At 37.2% G+C, this 27,508-nt stretch overlaps 3 protein-coding genes across 4 annotated transcripts; 2 read left to right on the top strand and 1 right to left on the bottom strand.

The window, feature by feature from the left end:
* The first annotated feature begins 54 nt into the window (after positions 1-54).
* On the top strand, positions 55-10,011 carry LOC112553627 (programmed cell death protein 7-like). Of its 2 annotated transcripts, none has more exons than XM_025220976.1 (9): positions 55-1,205; positions 1,683-1,826; positions 2,712-2,798; positions 3,892-5,027; positions 5,176-5,314; positions 5,996-6,108; positions 7,341-7,464; positions 9,093-9,180; positions 9,833-10,011. In XM_025220976.1, exons 4-9 carry the CDS (start codon positions 4,986-4,988, stop codon positions 9,954-9,956), a joined length of 630 nt encoding a protein of 209 aa, XP_025076761.1. In that variant the 5' UTR covers positions 55-1,205; positions 1,683-1,826; positions 2,712-2,798; positions 3,892-4,985; the 3' UTR covers positions 9,957-10,011. The 2 variants fall into 2 exon arrangements, with proteins under 2 accessions (XP_025076761.1, XP_025076762.1); XM_025220977.1 differs by having other exon boundaries at positions 4,897-5,027.
* On the top strand, positions 646-948 carry LOC112554483 (pre-mRNA 3'-end-processing factor FIP1-like). The gene has a single exon (XM_025222263.1). It carries the CDS (start codon positions 646-648, stop codon positions 946-948), a length of 303 nt encoding a protein of 100 aa, XP_025078048.1.
* LOC112553625 (sorting nexin-2-like) lies at positions 8,959-26,380 on the bottom strand. The gene is made up of 12 exons (XM_025220974.1): positions 26,229-26,380; positions 24,760-24,850; positions 22,811-23,031; positions 22,286-22,393; positions 21,691-21,832; positions 21,431-21,509; positions 21,042-21,234; positions 12,426-12,519; positions 11,609-11,814; positions 10,883-11,026; positions 10,527-10,679; positions 8,959-10,212 (listed from the first exon to the last, which is right to left on the bottom strand). Exons 1-12 carry the CDS (start codon positions 26,307-26,309, stop codon positions 10,162-10,164), a joined length of 1,563 nt encoding a protein of 520 aa, XP_025076759.1. The 5' UTR covers positions 26,310-26,380; the 3' UTR covers positions 8,959-10,161.
* Between the last annotated feature and the right edge of the window lie 1,128 nt (positions 26,381-27,508).

Below are 27,508 nucleotides of genomic sequence, written 5' to 3' on the forward strand. Positions count from 1 at the left end.
TATACGAATATAAATATTTAGGAATATAGATATTTTGAATATTCAAAGCATGTGTACTCGCGTGCGCTTCAAACAACGTAATTGACATCGAAAGCAAATAAGGTATACAAATTCGCTTTGTACACCATTTAAAGCTTCTTATAACTTTTTAAAAAACATTTGAATACCTCTATATTGTGTTGTCCTTCACTTTCCCTGTGATACCACCTCACGCCAACAAGTACATTGATGCAGATAAACTTTGTGACGGAGATCGTGAGACAAGTGTTGTGGTACTGAAGTCTAGAGACCCTTTTACACTTTCGTGCATGTTACTTCGATGCAGCTTCAGAACCAGCAATGAAAAGAGGAAGTGGACCACCTCCCCATCGGTACGGCATGCAGGATAGAGGTCAGCGCCCTTATCAAGTCTTAAACCAAACGTTCGGCCACAAAGAATCCTATCAGGCGGAGACCAGTTGCGGTAGAGGGCCTTGGAATTCTTCTGAACGTGTGAATACCGTAAACAGCAGTTTTAATGAACAGGAAGCCTCTTCGCCAGTTAACGCAAATTGTGTACAAAATCATGAAAATAATGCTGAAAATAGTTATCCTTCCATGTCTAACATTAATATGAGTAAGATGTTTCCTTTACACCCAACTACAATGCCTCCACCACCACCACCATCCCAACAGCCATTTCAGCTGCCACACTTTGGTCTGCCACTGCAGCATCCCCCACCCTTATATTTACCGCCCCCAAATTTGCTTCCACCCCCTCCATTGCCACAGTTGCGTCCTCCACTATTCTCCAGTACATTGACATCACCCCCACCAGTACCAGTTCCAGGGTTTCCTCCTCCATCACTGCCAATGCCACCACAACCACCATTTCAAGGGTATCAGATGGCACTTTCTCAAGGCCAAGATGCTGGATCAAGAATCCGATTCCCACAAGTTCGGATATAGCCAGCAAAAGTTGCACTGAAAGCTTACAAACAAGTCTGCCATCACAGCATTATCATGGCAAGACCATGACAGGTACACCTTTAAGATTATATCACACTCTTGATGATGACATCAAACAAGGTAAAAAGGAAGAAGTGGGTGCTCAGGACGAGGTAAACAAATGGCTCGAAAATGTCCATAGCAAGTCTTCATCAAGTCTAAATCCATTGGCACATGATCCCAAACAGGAAAAACAGAGGAAGCTGAAAACTATACCGGTATGTCCACTATTCCTGCATTGTATGCATGAAAGGAAAGAGTAGTGAGTGTGAAATTTACCAGTGTATGTGTTTCATGTTAAAGTTTTTTTTACAGTTTTGAAAATACTTTCTTATCACTTTAAATCATAGCATAATTGATATTTTCTACAGATCTGAAAAATCTGTGTGTAGTAATAATGAAGTAGCTCAGTGGTAAGCAGTGTTTTGTTGTCTTCTTAGAACATCACTGACATGGCACCAGACCGTTGTGTGCCTTCAAGTTGCATTGATTGACTTATACATATTGTGAGGGGAAGAGATTGGTTATGCTGCAAGTCTGAAAGATTTCACCGGCATTGATTAAAATAAATTCTTAGATTTATACTTTGCATTTATGACTTACAACCAAAATAACCATGGTAAGATTTACATAATTGGAGCATGGATGTGGTTCTTATGTTTGTTATTACTTTACAGTCATTAATGTGGTTGCAGATCCCTGAAGTTCACAAGAAACTGCATCTAGTGCTTCACTCCCTTGCAGCTGTACAGGGGGCTATGCAACAGCTGCAGGAAAAGTTAGTGACAAGTGATGCAAATGAATGGCAGGAAGCCATTGCCAAGACAACACAATTAAAGGTTTGTCTTACAGTTTGACAAGTCTCAATTATTATGTGGATATTGGGAACATTTTTATGAGCCTACATGTTGCCTTAATATTTCACGTTTCAGTATAGGGTTGTTGATATTGAGCTCATTAATATACAGAAATAGGATGGGGAAAAGCACACATCTTTGAGGGGTCTCAATATTGAGAGTCTGCTCATCTGACAGAATCACTCCATTCACTGAAACATATACTCTGCCAGATGAGTCAGCCACTGCAAGACCTGTTGGTGAAATTATGAGACCCACCATCTATGGCAGAATTTTCAAGAAGGATCTGATCCAAAAATCTATATTGGCGTTGATTTCCCGATCAAGTAGACAAGTAGTGAGTTGCTTTGGTTATCACTGGTCACCAGTTCAGTGAGGATTGGCTGTCCTAGGTTCAGGTCTAATCTTGGGCATGCAGTTCTTTCACTGATTATGGCATCTGTTTACAGGGTTGGCTGCTTTGCTGTTATATAGCTTTAGTTGCTGGCTTGGTATAAAGCACCCATTTCCTTCTGCATAAAACATAAATCCCCCCACCCTGTCTTTTCACAAACCAAGTAGATACCTTACAAGGTGTGGCTGGACTATGTTAAAAGGATTTGAAAAGTTCATCAGTAGGACCTAAATGTAAATGCCAGAAGTGTCCAAATGTTGGATAGCATCCAAACAAGTGAGAATGGCATTATCTGCCTCCTTGCTGGTCTTTAGCATCATCTTCACAGCCAGTCATCCTAACTCTGTAGTCTTGTGTGCTTATGCATGACTTTGCTAATTTTAAAGTTAAGCTAGCAAGTTAAACATTGTAGAGTGTAGAAAGGCACTTGATGTTTCTTGTTGTTCAGCAGCAGTTGTGATGAATGTCTGCAGGCAGACTACTTAAACGCCAAAGAACAACTGAACATGAGCCAGATGTCCGAACTAAAGTTGAAATTGGATGCAAGGAGGAAGAAAAGGGTATGATATTTTTGAGCTTTCAAGTTTATTATTTGTGGGGTTTTTTGGTGGTGTGGGGGGAGGGAAGTTATAAGTTTGTTGCCACTTGGACCATTTAATAATAATTCTTTTACTGCAGCTGGTTCTTGCTTGGAGCTACTTGCTGCACTCCCCACACACTCATCTATATATATAATATTGCGCACACACATATGCATATGCAAGGGAGTCCATCTGCTAAGCATTTTTGGTAAAGATGTGTTCTAAGGTATATTTTGAAGGGTCCATGTGTCTTTGTATACCAAAAGTGCATTGGCAGAGAATTTCAAACTGTTGGTTCAAATACTGCAAAAGAGGGCTTGCTAAAGATGGAAAGGGAGAACTGGTACTCTGAGTAGAAAGGCATCTTGATCTCGGTAGCTACGAGGGTTTATCCTAGTAAATAAGAGAAGATAAATAGCTGAGAAAACTACTAAAGTGCTGAAAACAAAAGGAGGCCGTTTTGTTCACTCTGGGTGCCCTGATTGAAAGCCAGTGAAGTGTCCTGAGCAGCTCAGTGGAGGAAGCTTAACAAGGCCGATGCAGAAGAATGTGGGCCAAACATTGATGCTGCTATTTTATCCTATATTTGGTGGACTGTTTAGTAATACTTAAAACCAGCAATTCACAACAGACATTGTAGAAAAACTCTTGTGCTGTGTAACTGACAGTGGCATCCTAAGCCATATTTCATTGTCTGCTGCTTAGAGACTGTATAAGGCTAAGACTCAGTAAATAAAATGAAATAGGGTTGATATATTTAATAGGATGGACCTGTACTTTGTGAGAAAATAGACTGTCTGGGGAGTGTTCCTGTTTTGTCTTGACTAGAAAGCAGGTACATGATGCAGAACAAACCTGACAGTAAGAACATGCAAGTGTGTGCACATGCACATTTACATATATATATATTCTCACACATGTAGACACATATTTATGCTTTCTCTCTCTCACTCACACACACAGAGTAAAACAAGGGTTGGGGAAGGAGAAGTGTGCAAGAACTTAAATGGAGCAATTTATAGGTAATTAGGGTAATGCGGCCATCAACATTGTTCTGTTGATTTTCTTTCAGTTCTGGGTTTTTGGAACTTCTCCAGCAGTTGCTGATCTATCATCTAGTGTGTTATGTTGATATCCTGTCATAATGCTTGACGTCCTCTGTGTATGTCAAGAAAACATATCCTTTGCCTATCCATTGGATGTGTATCCTTTGCAAGAAAAAGGCAGCATAAATAACTGACTGGCAGATATAAAGAACCACCATAGCCTTCAGTAATCAGCTTCATGGTTCCTGCTTTTGGAAGCTCTTGCATACCAAACATTCTTCTTCCATACACCAAGTTTTGTGAAAAGTGGGGAGATCTGACTTCACGTATAAAATTCTTGACCCCCAGGTGATGGTACAGCCAAGGGTCTCAAGACAAACTTCATTTAGTAAATGCATTGTGGTCCTTTTTGAAACTTGATTTATTTAACATTTCATATTTAATTCTAGTGCCAGTAAATCTGCAGCACCTTGATCTAATGTATATCAACAGGTTTTGTAACTAACCCAGCCCTAAACTGTAATTTTGGTAGAAACTATATGCAATATTTGTTTACTAAGTTCTGTAATATTGACTGTTTTCGATGTACCATGTCTTGAATCAGATGTGATGACCTGAATGCCATGTTAGTTTTATTATTCAAGGGTTACATTTGAATGGAAGGTTTCTTTTTCAGCAGGGATAAAAAATGCTGTATAGATCCTTTATCCATTTAGTCATTGGTATTTTTGAAATTATTGTTCATGAGATCATAACTTTGGCATATCTTTTGTTTGAATTGGAGTTCAGATAAATATTTTCAGTCATCCGTGCTTGTGTGTTTATAAAATCTTGAACTGTTTCAAAAGTAGTGCTTGTTTTACTTCGAAGATCTTGAACTTTAGGCAGGCAAGTCTTAGCTCTCAAATTAAAGTGTAGGATGAGTAGATAAAAATGATTTGGAAAATTTGGCAAAAAAAAAAAAAGTATGCATTTCCACTAGTATGCAGTATTTGTTTGAAAAAAATTGTTGTGATATATTTCTGCACTAGATGCGGCAGAAGAAGCGTAAAGAAGAAGTGAAAGAGGATGAACAGCAAGAGCTGTATGAACGTGCACAGAAGCATTTGGCAATTGATCAATGGCGCCACCAAATTCAGCAGAAAATTTAAAGCAGAAGCAGGTGAGCTCCAGTTATCATAAGTCAAAGTTATGTTGCTGTGTGTGGACAGCGTTGATCATGTGTTTGCATCTGTTACTGGAATGTTTGGTATTAGACTGCATGGTGAATGGTCATGGGTCATTTATGTTAACTGGTATATGGATTTCAGATAAAAGAAATGAAATTGACTGCTGACAAAACACTTGGCAAAGTTGTCCGAGAAATACGTGAAGCACGAAAAATGAAGGACACACTGGCTGGGTTGAAAAAACTGCGTGCCATCCGCAGTGATGCAGCAGAGAACAGGGGTAATATTTAACATCTGAATTTGAAAAATAAATATACTTTTGAAAATTATTCAACACACAAAATGATTAACATTTTATAGACATTTAAAACTGTAATTTCCCCCTTAAAGAAAAATGTCTTTCATGATAGTAAATTTTGTAGAAAGTTCTCTTTGAAGTTTCTGCCATTTAGAGCTCCAGCATGAACAGAACGCTGACACATTATTTTCCTAGTTGCTGTTCATCATAAAGCCCTTCAAGATCCAATGCACCAACATCCAAAGAACACACAGAAAAAAAAAAATCCTAGGCAGAAAAGTACAGTCCTCAAAATCTAATAATCATTCGGCTTAAATTTACAGTACTACTAATCAGATATTTCCCAGTTAACAATTTACAGTTAATTTACACCCACAGTTCTCATGAAAATCACACACCATTTACCTACCATTTTCATCTTCCATTTGATTGATTAAAAAAAAAAGTGTTTGTGGATTTGATGAGTTACCCTTTAAAACCATTTTCTTCATTGGTTTTAAGATTTGTTGCTGTGTTGTGATAGTCTGAGCATAACTAATGGTTTAATCCCCTTGGACATGCCCATTAAAGTAGCTTAAATTGTTAGAAATGTGAATAATATTAATGGTATGATAGTAATGCTCCATTCTTAATTACTTTTTTGCATTTTTGCCCTGGTGTTAGGTCAGCTATTTCCATCATCAGTTGGCGAGCATTTTAACAGCAAAACGGATGACTTGATGGAGCTGCTTACTGAACAAATTGTGGCCTGTGAGAAAGAGGAAGCTGCTCTCAAGGTCAGATAACATTTTTTAATGCAATTTAAAGAGAGATTGATTGCAACACATTATCTTCCTCATTTATTTTAGACAATGGCCAGAGCAGATCACATACAGTATGTCTTGTGTATTGTTAATGAGCAGTAAAATTGGCTCCCTCTACTCTAAATTTGACCAGAACTGTCAGCAAATAGCATAGAAATTAATTTAAAATAATTTTTAACAGTGCCTGAGATGCCATATGTAGAGCCAAAAGAAAGCATCTCACTACAATTTTGTGATCTTTCCATTCCCGCCATGTACACAAAATTTGTTACTCTTTTAAGTTGCCTGTAAATATTTATATTTATGAATCTGATTTATCCACATGCAGCCAGACCCAAAAGCTAATAATTTCATTCTAGTATTAGTTTTTTTTACCCTTTACGTCTAAACAATTTTACTTTTATTTAAATTTACTTTCAAGTTTAAGGAAGATCTGAATGTATTTAAATTATTCAGCGGATTTTGAATACCAATGACAGATTATGATATCAAAGAAACCTCCTATACAAATAATAAAATGAACAGTTCCAAGTTGTCTACAGATAATGAGGTTCCATGCTTTCTATTCTGAATTATCTTAATAGCCAATTTGTTAATAAAAGGAGAAAATAATAAAGGACTGCACACATTCCCTTGTTTTACATCCTTAGTAAAATTTATATAATTAGCATTCTTACTTTTACATTATTGTACGTAACTTTGATAGATCTATAATATTTGGCTTTACTTTTTTAACAAAATATGCCATGACTTCTAATAATTGAATTACATTTTTTTCATCTATAAATTCTGCCTATAACTTGCAATTCACCACAAGCTGTTTTTTGCACCAAACCCAACAAAGTAAAACATATGATCAACAGTTAAGTAGCTTTTTCAAAACCAGCTTGACATTCTCTAACAACATGGTTTTAATCCATTCACTCAAACAGTCAGCTGTTAATTATAAAGTCAAAATCTTAATAAAAACACCACAAAGTAAAATATCTCTATAATAATTAAGATTATTGCTGCAGTCCTATGACTTAGAGGAGTAGCAAGGAATGATTTAATTAGGATTATTCCTTTCACCCTTCATCATTATCAATAGAGCAAAAATTGAGAGAAAACTTGATTCGGGCTTCTAGCACTTTACAAAGATGAAGAATTTTTGAAAATTTAAGGCTATGGTGATGTCATAAATCTCGTGACTTTCTTTCCTCAGCTTGATTGTTCAGACGGAGCAGGCTGAAGCAAGGGAGAAAGAGGAGAATGCAAAGCGCCAGCGCCAGAAAGAGGAAGAGGAGCAAGGTTTGCAAGAGGACCTCACCAGCCTGTTTGGTCAAGAAGGTAGACTGAACTCCCTTTACATTTTTCCTGTCCAGCACATAGGAAGTTACTAGCACTACACCCAGTTTGCTTACAACACTGCCAAAAAATGGACCTCAGTTTTATTTTGTCCTTTTCTTGCCACAGCTGGAGACAGATCTCTATTCATGTTTTGCTTTCATTGTCTAATCAAAACCTGTATATAATGAATTCAGAAGAAGTTTCGAGTGAGGTGCTGTGCCAGAGACAGTTTCTCACTTCTTCATTCCACCCGAGAACAGTGATAAAACAGTGTCTAAGATACCCCTGAGACAAAGCATTATCTGCGTAGTAAAAACTGCCACAAGACATGTTAGTTACAGAGGTGGGGGCAGATGTGAGAATAGCTACTTCATAGACAGTTCAATAAGAGAAACTACCTAGCTGTTTTAGGTCTTGGATCTCATATAGCCTGCTGTGAATGCACATTCATGAAGAAATGTCAAGATAACCAACCTTTTTTTTTTTCATTTAAATAAACAGAAATACATGCAAAAGTATTGATTAATAAAAGAAATTTCACAGGAAAAAATTAATATTATAAAGCAAGCAATGTTATAAATAATTTTCTCTGGGATTGAAAGCAAAGCTAAAAAAACATAGGATTGCAAAGCAAGGTGATACCGTCATTAAAGGTTTTGGTGCAATGCGATTTTATCAGAAAGTAATCTGTCAGCAAATCACTTAAATCATAGGCATGTTTATCTTCCACATTTTCTTGTCATTACCAAATGATGCAAAAACAAAAAATCTTAAGGTCTGAATAGACCCCTATACATGCATTGAAAAGATAACTGCTCAGGCCATTTAAACACGCATTCCACCCTTACCCATACAGCCTTTGGTACATTGATGGAATGAAAGCTTTTCCAGCCTATGCTGAATATAATAGTATGTGTATAACATTCAAAAAGTCAGCTGTACTAAAACAATTTTACTTAACTGTCATCTGCTGTTGCATGTGAGAGTAAATGCACCAGCTGCAGTACATGAAGATAAAGTATATCAAGCTACTGAAGGTGCTTGGTATTGTAACAAAGCTCAGTGTGCATTTTAAAAGATGTCAATTGTTGAAAGATTTTAAGGGTTGCTGTAGACTTGAAATACTGCTGTTTGGGATCTGTCTTTTTTTTTTTTTTGCTCTTTCTTCAGTGGATGTGCATATTTTCTTGACCCCATTGAAACAAAACACCTGTCAAGTCTGACATCTTCTAAGAGCCCATATAAGATAGATGCAATGGTACACACATAGGTGGCTGATAAATGAGTTTGCAAAGTCTGTGTTGTTCTGAAAGCTGAAATTATTCTTTCTCTTGTCAGCAGGGTATTTTAATTTGCATGGCACAGTTGTGATCTCACAAAGTGACCCCAGCCAATGTTCATCACAGATGACACACATGCATTCCTGCATACACACCCGTTCAGCACTTTTAATTTTTGCAAAGAGCACCATCATATTCATAACAACTTCACCCATGAGGCATTTTAGTATTTTTATAAACTGATTCATCACATCTTTTAACACCAGAGACAGTTCTAACAAAAAGTAAGTTTGCTTACTGCTAGTAACGTCTTTGTCCTCTTTGTATAAACATCATCATTTTTTTCAGTGATGTACTACAACAACAGCTCTATGGTGCCCTTTGAGCAGTTCTACCAGCAGGCATGCTTGAACCTTCATTCTCTGTTAGCCATCAGGCAAGTGAAACATGTTTCAGCTGCTTCTTTTTGCTTAGTTTAATTTCATGTTAATGCAAAGATCAAAAGAATAAAGAAAAAAAGACATTGCCCTTCAGTGTCATTATATAAATGGATTTTAAATGTGATCATATGCACCATGTAGCATTTCATATGCAGTGCCATTAGTCCTTGTAAAAGTGCCAGTGCAAAGCATATGCAGAATTTCTATTGCACAAACATACAAGCCTATGTGTGGTGTGCCTAAAGCATATAAAATGTAGCAGTTTGTAACAGAGTGTTAGACTTACACTTGATACGCTACTGCGATTCTTGTGCCAAGTTGCAATTTTGTTTTGGTTATTGCACTTAGCATGCTAACTTTTTTCCCCACTTAAGCAGAGCTAACGGCAAGATCACAGAAAAATGATATCACTTCTTGATAGTTTAGCATCGCAAGAGTTTCTGCAATTGTCTGCTATTTGGTTATGTCCAAATTTTGGTCATTAGAACTTTGGTTACACGTTATTGCACACATGATGTGGCATATTTTTGCAAGTCCTACAGGTTTGCTAAGTGCACAAGATAGTGAACACCAAATCGATTGCTATGCTCATATTGAGGTAAAAAGTCTCTTCTGTATGTTGGTTTGATGCATGTGTATATTTTCTAGGGAGACCTGGGACTCATTTCTAGTGCCTGAAGGAACTCCAGGCAGCAGCCAAGTACCAGATGGTTGGGTGGAACCAGAGCCACCATCCAGTACTACATGGGCAACTGCTTTGAAAACAAGTTGACAAGATATTTTCAGTACTTTTTACTAGCAAAATATTGACACATAAGCGCAGGGTGAAAAAAAAAAAGATGCGTGCCTGTGAGAGGAATGTACATGAACAGTTCTTAAGTGTCCAAATAAAAATCTTTCACACCCTATCACATTTTTTTGTCTCTTGAGAGAGCACAACCCAGGTTGCTGGAGTTGCTAATGATGTTGGCAGAACTTTAGGCAATGGCTTTTGCCTCGGGCAAAAAGGCTTCCCAGTACTTGATAAGCTGCAAAGACAAGGGAATTTAAATCTTTGAAAATATTTTACACGTTTCTGCTGTAGTGTAGCACAAAAAAGTGCAATCATCCTTGCTTGTATTATTAGACAAGATAGCTCTACAGTATGGGAAGCAGTTCTGAGTATTTTCAATAACTAAACAACAAATTCAGCGCGGGCAGCATGTAACATTTATTGATTCATCTACTATCCCCAATTGCTGCTTCTAGTTGACCACAGAATTAAAGCGGTAAAGATATGGTCTGAAAAGATCAAGCAACAGGATCTTCATAACGAGATAACATACAAACATATGCACTTTACCTTCTGCTGGTTCTCCATAAGCGCCTGAAGATAGCGTACCACACTGTCCTTGAAGTCAGTTACACGATGTGATTCAAACCTGATCACTTCTCGCCGAATGGTCTTGGACAGCTTTTCAAAATCTTCTTGCCCTTTGTCAACCTTGCCCTCCCACTGAAAAGAGTGAAGGGTGACATAAGCCATTTTTTGTAAAGATATTTTGCATTGATAAGAAATTACATGCTAAACATATTCCATCAAAAATATTTTTTTTTAGTACACCACTGTTCAGCATTTTCTAGTTTAGAACTGACCTTCACGACTAAATATGCTCATAACAAAATTGACAATGCCGCTGTGTAAGAGCATGTATGTACCTCAGTAATCTCCCCCTGAGCCTGGGCCACTTTGTCAGATTTGTGCTGCAGTTCAAACTTAGTCTTGGCCTCTCGTTTCTTAGCAAGCATTGTTTCAGCTTCCTTCCAGCTCCGGTATGACTTCACACGTTCGTGGAACACCTCCTGTTCAGGCAGGTATCATAAATGTCAAGTCTTACATTTTGCATACTTCTTATAGATTTTTTTCCAATTTTATGACATGAACATTTTTTTAAAGGTGATGGGACTCTCATAATAAGAGGAATAGAGTAGAAGTAGTTGTGGCTGGAGAGATTGATGAGGCATGTGCAGGACTGAAGCTTAAAGAAGATTTATAAGAAAATTTGCACTTAACTACTACTTCGAAGCTTATTTTATACTTTGCTGCTGCTGGCTGGAAAAGTTAGGGGATATGCAAGAAGTTTCCTATAGTTTATTATGGATTCCTACCTTTTTTTGTAAAAAAATCTTATGACCAGCACCAGAGTACTTGAAAAATGTAATTAAAGGTTGCAGAGATTGAGACAAAGACCCCCTTGGCAATAAAGTATTACAGATGCTACTGATTACTACTATTAAATTAAACTGCATCTTCTGGCACTACATCACATTTATTAAAAAAACAAACAACACAGTAAGCCCAGATTTCTGCAGAAGTGCACTATGCAAACTTGATAAGTCTCTACATACATCTTCTAGATCTAATATTCTTACTACATGTCTCACCTTCACAGCACCTATGAGAGCAATGTAGTCCTTAAGTAACTCAGCAATAACGTAGAAATCAGTGTCAACTTGCTGCCGGTGCACAGCTTCTATCTTCTCCTCTGTCTCTGCCAGCTGGGAGAGAGCACGTGAGAGTGTTGTGTGTTCTTCAATGTTTCCCAACATGGCTGCACTTTTAGCAAATGCTGCTGTAGCCATGCTAAGCTCTGTATGAAGAGAAGAAAAAACCCTCACATTTTCAACCACAAAACCCCTTTAATTATGATTCTTTCTATGTTTTAAATGTGCTCTCAAAATGATAGTGGTTATACAGTACTTGTACACTTAAAATACCAGATTCTCTTGCATCTAAGCCTTTAAATATGGAGAGGGAGGAACAGAGAAAGTAAAAATTGCCTGCTTCTTTGTAATGCTCTTCTAGGAGATAAGTGGCCTGAGGATAATGTCATCAATGTCATGTCAGGTTTTTTTTCCCTAGAAATGTTGGATTTTTTAACTAAACTGTCCAAACTATGACGCATCTTGAGTTACAAATCTGCCAAATGGCAGAAGATTAACAGATCATTGGTTTCATGACTTCTTGTGAGATCTTTATGCAATTGCTTGTGGTATACAGTGCAAGGATCATGAGATTCTTCAAACAACACCACTGATGTGTGCATTTTATTGCCTAGCATACTCTTACTATCCAGCCTTGTCTACTGGAGCAATAGGAGGAAGATGAAAAGTGAAAGCGCAGAAAAGAAAAAGAAAGTCACGCTCTTCTTAAACATGCAGACACTACAATGCAGTTAAGCCCATGCCCAAAAGTACAGACCACGACGGTGAGCCACAAGTGCTTCAACACTTGTAAGCAGCTTGTGAAGCTGCTGGTCCAGGGCTTCAATCTCCTGCTGCTTTTCCTCAAACCACTGCAACACAGAGCAACAATCTCAATGGCATCAACGTTATTCAAGCATTCGAAAACATCAGCAGCACTTGAACAGACCTGTTATAAACCAAACACATCAGGTTTCTCACTACACTTTTTCTCAAAATCAGCAATCAATCAGAGAAGTCATTTAGTGCTGTATCCCAGCTGAAGCCAGGCTAACTGTGTTTTTCAGAGACCAAATAAAACTATATAGAAAAAATAATACAGATATAGTAAACCAACTTTTACAAAATGAAAATATTCCATGCACTGACCGTCTCTCACACATATACTTTCTTATCTCGCCCTTGCTAAGATACTGTTTTCTTTGCAAAAACTACCAATCGCCAAACATAAACTGTTGCATAATGGAAGGAATTTTTAAAGTGTAAACCCCATATGGAGCATTTACTAGCTTTGAGCCCAGGGGTCTTTTTGTAATCCAGAAAAAATAATAGGTTACTGTAAAATACTATTTAAAGACATGAGAATACTATAAAAATATGACCGGCATACCACTTCTTAGATTTTAAATTCTAGAGAGTTTTCTTTAGTGCACAGAATAAGCCCTCTGGATGCAGAGAAGTGCATAAACACCAATCTACAAAATATCTGTAGTGTAGCACTAGGCCAAATACTATGCAAGTCATTTGCAGTTGGTTGCATAGCCAAAAACCTCTTAATGTCACTCCAGTTTATGTTTCCTGCATAACCTTTAAAACCTGATGTTTTACCTGTTTAAAAGTATTTATAACTTCAATCCTTAGAGTATCAGTAGGCGCTTAGTTGCATTATGCAGCAAACTTTTAAAAGTAACAAAAACTTGTTAAAACTTTCCATTTCGCATATTTGTTTTCTTTACATCTGTATAAACCTAATGAATATCTCAGGTTTCCCATCTCCCTCCTACTGTCTGAAGTTGCAGTTATGCACATATTGGTTCATGTATTCTTTATAAAACTAAGAACTTGAACAGAAATAATGACAATGATAAAACAAAATCACTATTAACTTTGTTTTTTTATTACTTTCAGGCTTTCTGAACTAAGCAGTCAAGAATGGCACATTTGGAAAGATCTTTTGCTATTTTTATTTAGTCAGTCAATGAAAACAAGTGCAGCCCATTTCGAACGGAAAAACCTTATCTAATGTTCAGTTATAGTTTCATGCCCAGAAGGCCCAGATCTCTTACCCCATCCATCAAAAGTAATCTTGGCTGGGGCTTACTCAAAAATGGTTTTAGTATCATTTCAATTATTGTTAAATTGCAGTAAGTTACACCAGTACACATTACATATAAAGACCAACAAATATACATTTAAAGGTTCATGTTAGTACTACTGTTAATAAAGAAAAGGGTAAGGTAATGCAAATTTGCTTTGAACATTCATGAATTCTACCCACAATTGGAATCATTTAGTCAACACAGCTTTTCATGCGATCTAATAAATTGTGAGAATGATTTTTCAAACTACTAAGAAAAAAGCAGAAGCACAAAAGCTCATAAGCTAAATGAAACTGTGATGAAACTTGTCTTCTGCAGAGTATCATGCTGCTGATTACTGGGTAAAAACATCCATCCATCGACTAGTAGACCATAGCCAAGTAGAGCCAAATAAAAAACAAATAGCATTCTTGCTTGCCAAGCTCAAGAAGGGAATGATGATAATGATTAATGAAGAAGAAGGTGAACATTATGTTGCTGTTACAGAAGAAACACTTAGTGTGATAGGACAGTCTACCATAATTAGGGTGATGAATTCCTGTGATACCGCCATAGTTCCATGTGAAAGGGGGACTATCTCCAGCATGGTACAACCAGACCTGCAGCATGTTTCACCACAGTGTTCTCCAGAGGAAAAGCTTATTAAGCTTATTATATGCAAAGGCTTATTTAGGCTGAAGTGCACAGATGCACACAATGTCCACAGAGAGTAGGGCAGTGAGAAGAGAGGTCTACGTACAAACAAAATGTGGTATGCCTGGACGATCTCAACAGAACGACAAAGACCCTACCTCCAAGGGTGGGGGGGGGAAAATCACAAAAGCTGATAACCTAAACTTGGTCTTGTATGTATTGTTGGAACCAGGTTTTTTAACATGGGAAAGAATTTTTAACAATGAAAAACGTTTAATAAAAAAAGTGCCTTTCTCAAAACAGTAGATCCTTGGATCAAATAATGAGCTGCAAACATAATGCACTGTCTACACACCTTTCAGGCACAGCTGTCTGAGGCATCAACAGTCATGCAGTGAGTGTAATGCAGTATAATCATACACAGACATATCATCAACAGATGGTTTTAAAACTTTATGAGTCACTGAACTGTGATTATAAAGTCTTGATAAAAACTTTTACGCCCATCAGAAGCAATAAAAATTATAAACCACTTACTAACAATACAATGAAAATACAAAGAAGTAGACAACTGTATCTAGTCTAATCAAGTGCCTGACAAAAATTCAAGCAACCGAAGGAAGCAATGAATACAAAGAGGTGCATATCTACCCAATACACATATGAATGTCTTACAGAAAGCAGTAATTAATACAGATTGAAACAACATCCTCCTGCACTTAAGTGCCTGGCACAGCAACTGAGTGTCGGCCCAGCATATAGTAAAAACCCTTGGTGTTCACCTAAGTATTAAGCCAAAGGAATACCCAACACCCAAAATAAAGCATGTAAAAGAACAAAATGGATCCCTTGATTTCATCTACATCAGGGATGGAGAAAGTAAGATCCAATGGCCAGGTGCAGCCTGCAGATGTCTCTAGACCAGCCCATCTGCTAAAATAAGTACATCTCACATTTTATCAGATGGGCTGGTTTTCATAATTTCTTTTGATCTAGCCTAAGTTTTTGAGGGAAATTAATTACGATAGCATTAGAAATTGGCAGTCTATAACATCCTAATACAGACAAAATAAAAAAATATAAAATAACATGGCTGATGTGTCTAATTGATTCACGAGAGAGCATCGAGGCAGCTGCCTTCAAAGTCTGGTGGCAATATGTTGCACAGCATGTGGTGTACAAGGCAAGGCAAACTTTAAAAAAAGCTGTAACATTCTAGAATGTAAATACAACCACATAAAACTAATGCTAAACATAAACAGACATTACTGCCATTTCACTAAGAAAACAGAAATAAACAAAAATGAGAAAACCTGGCATTATTCCTGAAAAGGGTGGTTATTTTTAGTTAAACTGCTTGTTGAAGTCTGGATTAAGAGTTTAATGAATGCTGCCTGTGCTTTCCTATCAATGGGGACAAAATATAACAACCGTCCCTACCCACCCCCCAACACAAAGCACATGCAGTCAGATCAAAACATGCTGCACAATCCAGCACTCTCACAGTGCAACTATGCTGCATTTAAATGCTGTTAATGGAAAAGTTTTTCTCTGTTATTTCATCCTCCAGGTTCAAAACCATTAACTTCATATTACTGAAAGTCATCATTACTGTCACCAACAGAAAAAAAAAATACTAAAAACACACAAAAACAAAAAAAAAACAAAAAAAAAAAACAAAAAAAAAACAACACACAAAATCCACAATGCAAATATATGAGTTATCACAACAACAACAAGATGATGACAAGCCGAAAAGAGATACGGTACCTCCAGCTGGAAACTCCGCTGCTCAGAGGGGGAGGGAGGCAGTATTGAGCAAAAATAAGTGTGAAGATAAAGCCCCCAAGACTGTAGCATAAAGACCAGATAGAAAGGCATACTCTTTAACCTTTAATACTGCCTGCTCAGCTGCTTATAATACCCTCTATTGCTTTTTCATACTCAACCGTAAAATGCTTTCAAGCTAAAAATTAAAGTGCAATGCCCTCTATCAAATGATGGCAGCAGACTATATAGTACATATATAGTTATGTACTATAGATTATCTATTACATAATAATTCCTCCTCTTCTCTATCAGCATATTTGAATGTCAAGAAAAGGCAGAAGACACACAAGAAATGTAAAAAGTTGCATGTACACAACACAAATGACAAGATTATCCTGCACCTAGTACAACCCAACAATCTTCACAAAGTCCACGTTGATATGAAGCCTAAGAAACTAAGAAAACTGAAAGACTCATGCAACCACTGTAACCTGTTTTTAACGAACTTTCATTTCCTCTGAATTTTAGAACAATGTTCTAAAATAATGTGGATGAAGATGTTTTTAAGTCTGTGCATGAAAAGTTTTGCAAACCATCTAGGTAAACAGCAGTCAACCTTGGAACTGTAACCATGCTGTAACTTGCAGCAGACCACCAGCCCAGAGACACAATCTACAAGAGCAAGAAGCACTACAGGTGCTGCAAAGGAACTTTGTTTACTAACACAAAATGCTACAAAGCACAGAATACACACTGTGGGGAAACAAACTATAGATCTCTAGCAAGAAGCAAGACACAGGATGGTGCAAGCAACACCACAAAGGATTGATAAACAACAAGGGGTCAAATGGCAACAACTGAGACTCTATCTTCAGTGGTGCTGGCTACTTTGTGCTATGTTCATGGTACTTATATCTATGAATTGGTTTTAGTAATGAGACAGCCTCAGGACTAAGTTGTACACAGCAAAATACTTTTGTATCAAGTAGCAAACAGATTCTTTATATCTCACATATAACTAATATCTTGCAGCATTTGATTTTTCTTTTTAAAGATTTTGTTGCTTGTTGTTGTACATCTATGGTGTGGCCCACAAGTCATAAATATACCCAGCATGGCCCAATGAAGCAAAATTGTAGAATTTTATTTTTTATTTAAAATGGGTAGTTCATTATACACACACAGAGTGATTATCAAGTAAGGAATCCATCCTCTAAACTGGTAGAGGTCATTTTAGTAACATCCACATGTATTTAATTTTTGATGGTAGTATAATTTTTATATTATTTATATGTACATACTATTGCTAGTATGAGCACTATTTTGAATTGTCTCTGGGGATCAATAAAGCTGTATAAAAAAGCTTTTGAGCCACCCAATACAAGTTGTACTGTAGCAATTTCAGAAATAGTACATTTGTAAACAAGAAATTTTCTTTAACAATAATAACTCTTCATCAGACAACCCATTCACTTTCTTCATCAGATTAAATATTGGGAAATATATGAAAACCTGAGCTTTTAGCTCTGATAATGCAGAAAATCTGAAATACTACAAATAGCATTAAGAATATGAGCATATGCTTCACAAGATCAACACAACTGTCTCTCCAAAAATCTGAAACACCAAACTTTGCATGCAGCATTGGGAAACATATAACAAACTAGACCGACAGCTCAATGTTGCTTTTTAAAAAAGTGCCTTATTTACAACTACACTAACATTAGTCTATTTGCATGTCTTTATTGCTAGTACACGCACTATGTTTTATTACATAATGATAATTTTCATGGCAAAAGCTTCTGCTTGTTCTCCTTAATCATATAAGGAATTAGTATAGTACTATTGTGAATGACACAGTGGATACAGCATTTTCTGTATCATTTACACTAATCTCTTTGAAAAAACTAAAATATTCATATGCATTGGGCATTCAACAAGTAATTAAAAAAACCAACTAAATCAGGAGGAAGTTTTACTGGTGGATAAACTTCTACTATCAGGGTAAGAAAACACAGGACAACACCAATCTCTGTTCTAGGATTAGAGAACTGATCCTCATAAAGACTGAGGACTCTTTTATCTATAGTACTATGTCTAGTATAGTTCATGCATGCCTTTGTTCTAAAATACTGAAATTATTTCAATTTGGTTATATAAAAATCTGAAAATAAAAAAGGCAAAACATCAGAATTGTCAGCCTAACAGTTTTAAATTGGAATGTAACAAGATAATCAGTGTAACTACTGACTATTTGAAAGACAAAGATGGCAAGATCATAACAAACAATGCATGACAAAGAGACCGCAGGATGGAACACATCGAAGAGATCCTGAATCGACCTCGTCTACCATCTTTAACTGATATACCACCAGTAACTAAACAACTTCACGTCAATACCAGCCCTCTCACTAAGACAGAAGTCATCAAAGCTATCAAAAAAGCATGCAAAGTGGCAAAGAAGCAGGCCAAGATGGCATGCCCCCAGAAGCATTAAAGGCAGACCCAGAAACAACAGCAGCAATTTTACAGCCTCTTCTACACAAGATCTGGGAACAAGAGCTAGTACCAACAGACTGGAAACTAGACCACCTGGTCAAGTTTCCGAAGAAAGGTAAAGAGACCTCTCTCAGTGCAACAATTGGTGGGAAATCATGCTGCTGTCCATCCCCAGTAAAGTCCTATCAAAGGTTATTCTAAAGAGACTGAAGAAGGCTCTAGAAAAGAGAGTGAGACCAGAACAAACAGGGTTTCGCCAGGATAGGTCATACACTGACCACATTGCCACCCTCTTTATCATCATTGAGCAGTATATTGAAAGGCAGTCTTCTCTCTATATAACTTTTGTGGACTTTGAGAAGGCATTCAACAGTGTAGATAGGCAGGTCATCTGGAGGCTGATGATCCCCTATGGCATTTTACCTAAGCTCATAAACATTATTCAGGGATTGTATGAAGACTCGTCCTGCCAGGTTATCCACTTTCGTAATAAAGACCGGCTTAAGACATGGTTGCATATTATCGCCAACAATCTTCCTGATGGTCACAGACTGGATTATACGCAAGACAACCCAAGACAACAACACCGGTATCCAATGGACCTTCACCAAACAGCTAGACGACCTGGACTTTGCAGATGACATTAGTCTCCTATTTCATCGGTAACAACATGCACTATGCCCCAACTGGAACTCCCAAGCATTATCCTTCCGCAATAAGACCTGCATCTTCAACACCAATGTGAAGGCAGTTCTACTGTATGGTTCTGAAACCTGGAGAGTGACAAAAACCATCAGCAACAAGCTCCAGACCTTTACCAACCAATGCCTACACCATATTCTGAGAATAAGATGGCCTGAAAAGATCTCTAACAGCAGCCTGTTGAAAAGAACCAAGTAGAATTCCACTAGTCAAGACATCAAAAAGTACAAATGGGGCTGGATAGGACACACCCTGCGCAAACCAGCTGACACCATTGCCAAGAAGGCATTTGACTGGAATCCTCAAGGAAAGAGGAGAGTTGGGAGACCAAAGCAGACTTGGAAAAGAACAGTAGAGAGTGAGGCAAAGGACATCAGAACCACATGGGTCCAGCTGAAGGGGTTTGCCCAAAACTGGGTCCACTGAAGAGGTGTTGTTGCAGCCTTATGCTCCTCGAGGAGTAACAAGGGCTAAACACAAGCACAATTTTGGTAAATATTGCTTTAAACAGCTAGGAGCTCAAATTTTAAAAGTGAATTTTGTGTGTGTGTGTGCGGGTGAGAGAAAGAATGTCTTTGGAGCAGCAAGAAAGACTTTTTAATGACATGACATATTGTTTGATATTTGAATGGTGCTGTCAAACTGTTCCATATATTTCCTCTAGAGAAAATACTGAAATCTTGTGGAGAACATTGCTTCATGCATGTGCACACAGACATAGCACCCCTTTCCCCAACATGTATACCTAAGTACATGCCCAGCTGATTTTTTAACAGCACAATGTTCTTGTTACATTCCAATCACTGTGAAAATACTCCCGTCACAAGCATTTCTATTAAAAGGCAAAACCCGAAAAAGAAAATAAAAATGGGAAAAGAGAATGAGGTTAGAGGTGAACAGATAAATACAGAATGTTGTGATAGCTACTGGTCTATTCTCTCAAACCACATAAGTACAGACAGCAAACAAGGAAAAATGCACCACAGTTAGAATGGCAGCACTAGTACACTTAAGTTTGCTTGAGGTCAGCAACAATGCTCAGTGTCACAGCGGCAGACAACGTTTTCCTGCTTAATAGTGAATAATCAAGCAGATTAATGATCTGGGCATGGAAATCTTTGTGCTGCAATTTTAAAATAGGGAAAAAGAATACTGCTCTAAAAAATAAATTAGAAAAGTGTGTATTCAGTATAATGCCCTTCATAATATTTAATAAAATATAAAATATTAAGCTGCAAGTTTATGGTACAGATAATAAGCAAAGGTTCAAGTCATGGATGAGACTAGACAAGACAAATGTGAGACAATAATGGATGATATAGCCTACCTTATGAAGCAAACACTGCATTTGAAACATGCTGCCACTAGTGCACCCATACTCCTTCACTATCCTTCACTGATGCAAACAAACTGCAGAAATTGCAGGTGCAGGCACTTAACGTCATCACACGTAAATGGTATAAACAGCCCAAATGATTATCAGACCGCAACTTTCACAGCACGGTTTGGGAAGAATGTTAAGAAATGAAGGTGTCTTACGCTTTAGAATCTTCCCATGTCGTACCAGGGAACAGTACTGACCACTTTGTTAGTGACCCCATCGAGCTATCAAATAATGCACAGACACAATTTTCGGTGCTAAGATGATAATCTATAAGACAAAAAACAAAGCAAAACAAATCTGGACTGACCTCATCATTTTCATCCATTTTGAAAGCAATCTTTTCAAGTGTGTCGCCAACTCTGTGGAAAAGCCTCAAGACTCCTGCACCGCTCAATGCAGATGTGCTTGTTGCTCGAGGTAGTTCTGCATCTTTTTCCAAGAACTCACGAAAGTCTGGATCATCAAGAAGGACAGGGTGTGCAGCTGTGCGATTCAAGTATCTGAAAATACAAAAAACACAAATAAAGTGATGTTTAAAAAAGATAAAAGAGAGGAAAGTAAAAAAAAAAAATCAGGCTTTTTTATTTAATATCTACCCCACTTTTCTTAAACATCTTCTTACAGTCAATAATCATCAAGCAGGAGCCACACCAACACAAGCAGTCAACATCATCAAACTGATTATCATCTCACTACCGTTCCAAAGCAGCTCTTCTTCGCTCCACAAAGTCAGCAGACCCTGACTCCTCCTTTGACATCTTAATTTTTGTCATACCTGTAAAGAATACAACATGAAAATTTAACTAGTATCTTTTCAAGATTACTATTCTATTTAAACAACCTGCAAAAATTTATCAGTCCAAAATGCAAGCTGTCATGTCTCTATTTAGCATTTTCATTACTGCTCAGAAATGCATAAAGATTGTGCAAAACATTTCAGAGCACCCAACACTCACCTATCACACTTTTCTCTGGGGCAGGGGGGACCACAATGCCCTGGGGAGTGTGTTTCTCTGCTAGCTTGGCATGAAGACCAAGGAAGTCACTGAATCGTCTTGGAACACTCATCTCAGACTTGCGGAAAACTGGGTTAGTAGTCTACACATAGCGAAATGAGCTCAGTTTTGAACATAAAAATTACTACACACTTATAAATGGAGCTGGAGACTAAAAACTTAAGTGGAATGATCTCTCAGGTACTAAAACGAATTAGCACTTATTACTTTAATAGTGACGGAGGGGCTGATGCCTGTATTATGCTAATACCCTTTCCAATATTCAGTAGAACTTCTATAATGAACCCTTGCATCAACCTAATATTTAAAATTTATATCTGAGAAGAAAAGCAGTTCCCCTTGATTTATGTCTCCACATTGTACTAGACTTCTAGAGTTTTCTGTAAAATCCTTGAGTAAATCATACTTTAATAAAATTTTCTTGTAACTGCAGTGCAAATAAAGCAGTAGAGAGAAAGGTGTATGTTTAGGTAAGCACAAATGTGCTTGCCAAAGGCAACATTTAAGGACAAACAATGAAGGCTCAATGTGTTACCTTGGTTACCACACGGTACACCATATATGCTGACATTCCATCACCCATCTTTTGAGGTTCGGTAACTGTAATTTTTATGTCATACTGCTCTTCATCTTCCTCATCCATCTTAAAACAAAAATATATTACACAGGCACTTATATTTTAAGGTGTCTCTGTTATAAATTGTGAAGAAATAAAGGTGAACAATCATATAAATGCCTTTTTCTATGCTGTTTGTCGTACATTCTGTGGGAAAGTTAAATTTGTGACTTGTACATACTGCTTGTAAAGAGAATTTATAATTTATAAGTTCTGTTACCAATTCACTTAAAAAAAAAAATCAATCAAGACTTCAGATTGTTCATTGTGATTTATGTGCCACCAAGTCTGCTGGTATTTTGAGAAGAAGACAATATCTAAGAAGCTAAATGGACTGCATACTTTACACCATTAACTGCATTTTTCTTATTGTTAAAACATGCCTATTAAAGATTAGAGCTAGATTAGATAGTATATATTTGATCAAGTAAGCTAACTCTTTACCTCATCTTTGGAATTCCTGGCTGTTCCAGAAGCCTTGCTTGACGAGGAGGTTGAACTTTGTGATACTGCAATTTGTGGAGTCTCCTCTGCTTGTTTGGAAACCGAAGCTGTTGTGGAGGAACCAGAGTCAAAAAGACTTGTGTATTCACCAGAACTTTGTCTCCGCTCTTCTGGAGATGATGGTGTATCTTCATCATCAGAATCCAGTTTGATCTCTGCTCCTACATTGACAGCAAGTCAATATCAGCATTTTTTGTCACAAATAAGGCTCTAAGAAAACAACACCCACGTCCTTATCCAATGAGGCTTTAACACAATATGAAGATCTGCTGTAATTATGTATTAGTAATATAGAAGTAATTCAATAGAATACACTCACTCTTCACAATGAAAGTATTAGGTATTAAGCAATCCATGAGAAAACGTAACAGTGTTGGATTTTTTCCAAAAGCAACCATTCTTTTTTTGTTGGGAGGGGGGGGGTGGTTCACATGGGAATGTGGAAAAAATTTAAAAAATTTTAGCTGATAGTAGAGGATAGTCTACCTTGCTTTAATACGTGAGCAGGGACCATATTTATCAAGCATGTTTACCTAGCTAGGTTAGCCTACCTTTGCCGGATGTGCATACTTAATGCTACTTGAATATAATGGCTAAAATGCCACACTCAAGGCTACTAGGTAGGCTTGGAAAAAAACAGCTTGTAATTTCTCAGAGGGGGTCCCTTGTTAATATTTACTTAGGACCATTTGGTCAGTGTTGATATATTTGACTATTTTGCTTCCTGCTTGCTTTTTAAAGTTATTTCATTTGTTTATTTCTTGCTGTATTTTTGACTGAACAATGCACAAACAATCTCATCTGTTGGTTAATAAATTTGACCTACTCAGCGGCTCAAGAACTGGTAGTCTGTCTCATCCATCTCACTGAACTAGGTTTATTATTCTGATCCAAATTCTCATCTGTTGGTTAATAAATTTGACCTACTCAGCGGCTCAAGAACTGGTAGTCTGTCTCATCCATCTCACTGAACTAGGTTTATTATTCTGATCCAAATTCACCTCTTGGTGCAAATGGACCAGTTTGTCAGATGTATCTGATGCAAATGTCAACCACAAGGTGATATTCTTGAACAGAAATTGACCACAGAGCATGACAACTACATGGTCCATCAGATGTCACAAATGCCAAGAGAAAAGGCAGAGCCAAACCAGCTGACATTATCATATGGGGGTCACTCAAGACAGTAAAGGAATTTGTGTTGTTCACTAAGGTCAACTCTGACACTATCCACTAATGACACGAAGTTGTGAGATACACCTGGACTAGTGCAAAATCTCAGTCATTTCTCCTCACCTGCAAATGCAAGCTGAAGTGTATATCAGTACCTTAGAGCCAGCAGGGATGGTTTACACTATTGTGAAGCCTCGTTTCACTTTAAGCATGGGAACTAAGTAAGCTGCATTAGCATTTGTTTCTGTTTGTGAATACATACACAACCTGGACAGAGCCTTTGTCACCTGCCTGTTCCTTCATAAATGCCTTATGCTGGTTATTCATTCATACGCTTATGTGCAGATCTCAAACATTCTATCATTTGTAACAGTAATCATATTTACAACCATGCTGTGTATTGTCAGTTGATTGCACATGCAAGAGTGAGAGACAGACAACCTGTACCTTAGAGGGAAATGAGCAAACATATGAAATGGGTGAATAGGTGCACGAAGCATAGAATCTGAGTATAAGATAAGCCAGCAGATATTGCCCTTATCCCCTCGGACATGATCTGATTCACCCATTATTCCAAGGTTTTGTCACACTCTTTATTCCCCAAACAAATAAGGATTATTTGGGCATTAGCAAAAGTTTTTGACTGTTTTTTTCCCCCTCTTAACAGGCTTCATGGCTGTACTGAACAGACTAAAGAGTTAGAAAAATATGCATACCATCATCAAAAATATCTTGTTTAGCCTGTGCTGTGTTATTCCTTGCTGGAATACTGCTTCCACTTACATCTGTGTCAGGAGATGATGGCTTCTGCAAGAAATGCACTACATACAATGTCACTGATTTAAAAAAAACAACAAAAAAAAACAAAAACCAAGCAATTCTAAGGAAGTCCCACCTTTATATTTTAAAAAAATCTAATTTTACTTTTACCTCAAATTATAGTAAAACCTCAGTATTGGAATGTATCTTACAGCAGACAATCATTCTAATAAACGATCTGATAATGGGAACAATATTCTCACTATTGTTATGAGAATAATTACTGATTTGTTCTTATTGCTACATACCCATTTAATAACATTTACATATTTGACAACACTTACATATCTGCTGAACAAATTTGTCAGCATAACATAAAAGAAGGTATACAGCAATTACTTTATCATTAACTATATAATAAAAATATAAGCTTCGGTTGTTTGCTGTATTTGCTGTATTTCTTCATGTCCTCAGTTGCAAGTATGGGTAAATCATACATTTATACCTGCTTTAGCATTTAAAAATCTGCTCCTGCATCATGTTTATTCAAAATTCAAATTTTAAAATTTAATTTTTGGACTTTTATTTCTTATAGTGGGACCTAGTGGTTTCAGCAGGGGTGGAGGGCGTTAAATACTTTTATTTCTTATAGCTGGAATTTATATACCATGGATACTGATTTTGATTTACTTAGTTCTGCAAACAATGCCCATCTTTTAGATAAAGATACAGGAAACAATACCGATCTTGTAAAAAAAGAGCCCTTCAGAGTGGACATTGGCGCCAAGTACCAGTGCATCCTGTCACTGATACTATTCTCACTGGCCATTGATTGGCTAATGCGCCATGTCACTTGGTGCTTTTAGTGATTATAATGATGATTCTGATTAAGTAATTTAACAGTAATTAAAAGATTTTTTAACAGAATTATGATAAGCATCTTGTTTACGTTAGTAAGCTGTGCAGTTTTGATAAAGATTACATATAATTAATTTAACGAGCAAGAGAAACTATGATTATTACCAAAAATAACGCTATGTGATAGTGTTCTTGATTATATAGCTTACACCCTTCAGTTAACGGCTTCCATGCTTACACAGAATAATTGGTTTTCTAAGACACGCCTACCTACATGGTCAAGTTAATGCAAGCATAGGGTCGCGATCTCTAATAATTAAGCATTAGCTGAAAAACTGTCAAAAAGATGGAACTTTTATCTTGTATAACCTTGATATTCTTTTTGAATACTACACATCCTGGAAGTAAAAAATATATTGCTGTTCGTTATGCTTTCTTTGTGACCACATTGACTCTTCACATTAGGTACATCTACGTTCAAAGCTAAAAGAATTAATCAAATTTCTGATGTATCGTTTATAAACATTATCATAAAGCTAACTGACTGTGCCAAAAATAAAATTCTTACTTCCTTGGCATCAGCAAACAGGTCATCGTCATCTTTTAGTTCGTCGTCTACAAAAGGGGGTGGCTCCACTCCGTCAGCCATTTTCTCTGTATAGCGTATAGTAACGAGTTATCTCCTCTTTTATGTCTCTCCGCAGTAAGAGTCTCTTTCTGGTCTGTAAGTTCAAGGTCAGTGCCTCGCTCTCTATGGAAACGATTTGCGCTTCTTACTTTCTCACCAAATTAAAAGTGACGATACTTTCATATTCAACTTTTGTATATCATAGAATATCATTAATGCAAAAAATATCATTAAAAAAGGTCATTGCTTTTCTACGCACGAAACGTCATACAGTCAGTTTCATTTCCCTTCACTTGCTGATCATTTTATATTATATATACAGAATAGATTGCCGTGATAAATAGCCCTACCCTATAGTTGCTGTAGTGTACGGCATTAAACACGAACAAACAAACGCATATATATATCCTCTATTCTTTCCTGTCCTTTGAAACTTATCAAAACGTGATGGAGAACGATATTTCGTTGCAACAGGCGAATTTAATATCGATCGGAAGTCCCGCGTGCAATTTTCTCGACATCCCACACAGACTTATATATATATAGTCTTCAACTTTACGCATGTGAACAAACAAATATGAATATAATTAAAAAGGATCTAACTATACGACTCTAAAGTTTTATTTTGCTTTATGTATCCCTTTAAGTTCGGGTTTGTTGGATCGCTGTTGGGAAAGTGCTTCCACCTTGAGGTGATTTAATTTGTGCTACGAGGGGAGAACGATGTGTGGAGGAAACGGAGTACCCGGCGAGGAGTGTCCCGAGACGAGATCTCAACCCCAGGGCTGCTCTCTCTACTAACATGCTACAATAGTGACAAGCAAAAATCACCAGTATAGCAATGGCAACACAAAATGTAACACTGCTACTGATCCTATAATTGATATCACAGAATAACAAACATGAACAAGATCATTTATCAATGATGGTTGGATTTTGTGATTTAAATTATATTAATCATTTCCAAATCTTCGTCAGAACTACTGTCTGTTTCAGTTAACGTGTTTTCTTCATGTTCGGTATCAAATTTGTATTGTTCAGCGACACATCTCCAGATATCCTCTACTACTTTATAAGCTTTCTTTTCAATAGTGCTCCGCCGTTGTCCAAGTCGTCTCCGGTTGTGCTGAACACTTGTTTTGCTGTAATTTGAAGTAGAATCTCTATCAACATGTTCATTCCAGTCTAAAACAGCAAGACCCACGCGCATGTCACAGTGC

This window comes from Pomacea canaliculata, linkage group LG13, assembly GCF_003073045.1.
Source record: "Pomacea canaliculata isolate SZHN2017 linkage group LG13, ASM307304v1, whole genome shotgun sequence".
In the NCBI taxonomy this organism is placed as follows: Eukaryota; Metazoa; Mollusca; class Gastropoda; order Architaenioglossa; family Ampullariidae; genus Pomacea; species Pomacea canaliculata.

Bases quoted from the DNA above. Each gene is read 5' to 3' on its own strand.
- LOC112554483 (XM_025222263.1), top strand. From the start codon at position 646: ATGCCTCCACCACCACCACCATCCCAACAGCCATTTCAGCTGCCACAC.
- LOC112553625 (XM_025220974.1), bottom strand. From the start codon at position 26,309: ATGGCTGACGGAGTGGAGCCACCCCCTTTTGTAGACGACGAACTAAAA. The intron at 11,815-12,425 runs GTCTGTACTTTT...CTCTTCATACAG, and splicing joins ACTTGTGGCTCACCGTCGTG to AGCTTAGCATGGCTACAGCA. The intron at 11,027-11,608 runs GTGAGACATGTA...CTGCCTGAACAG, and splicing joins CTCTCATAGGTGCTGTGAAG to GAGGTGTTCCACGAACGTGT.
- LOC112553627 (XM_025220976.1), top strand. From the start codon at position 4,986: ATGGCGCCACCAAATTCAGCAGAAAATTTAAAGCAGAAGCAG. The intron at 5,315-5,995 runs GTAATATTTAAC...CCCTGGTGTTAG, and splicing joins TGATGCAGCAGAGAACAGGG to GTCAGCTATTTCCATCATCA. The intron at 9,181-9,832 runs GCAAGTGAAACA...TATATTTTCTAG, and splicing joins CATTCTCTGTTAGCCATCAG to GGAGACCTGGGACTCATTTC.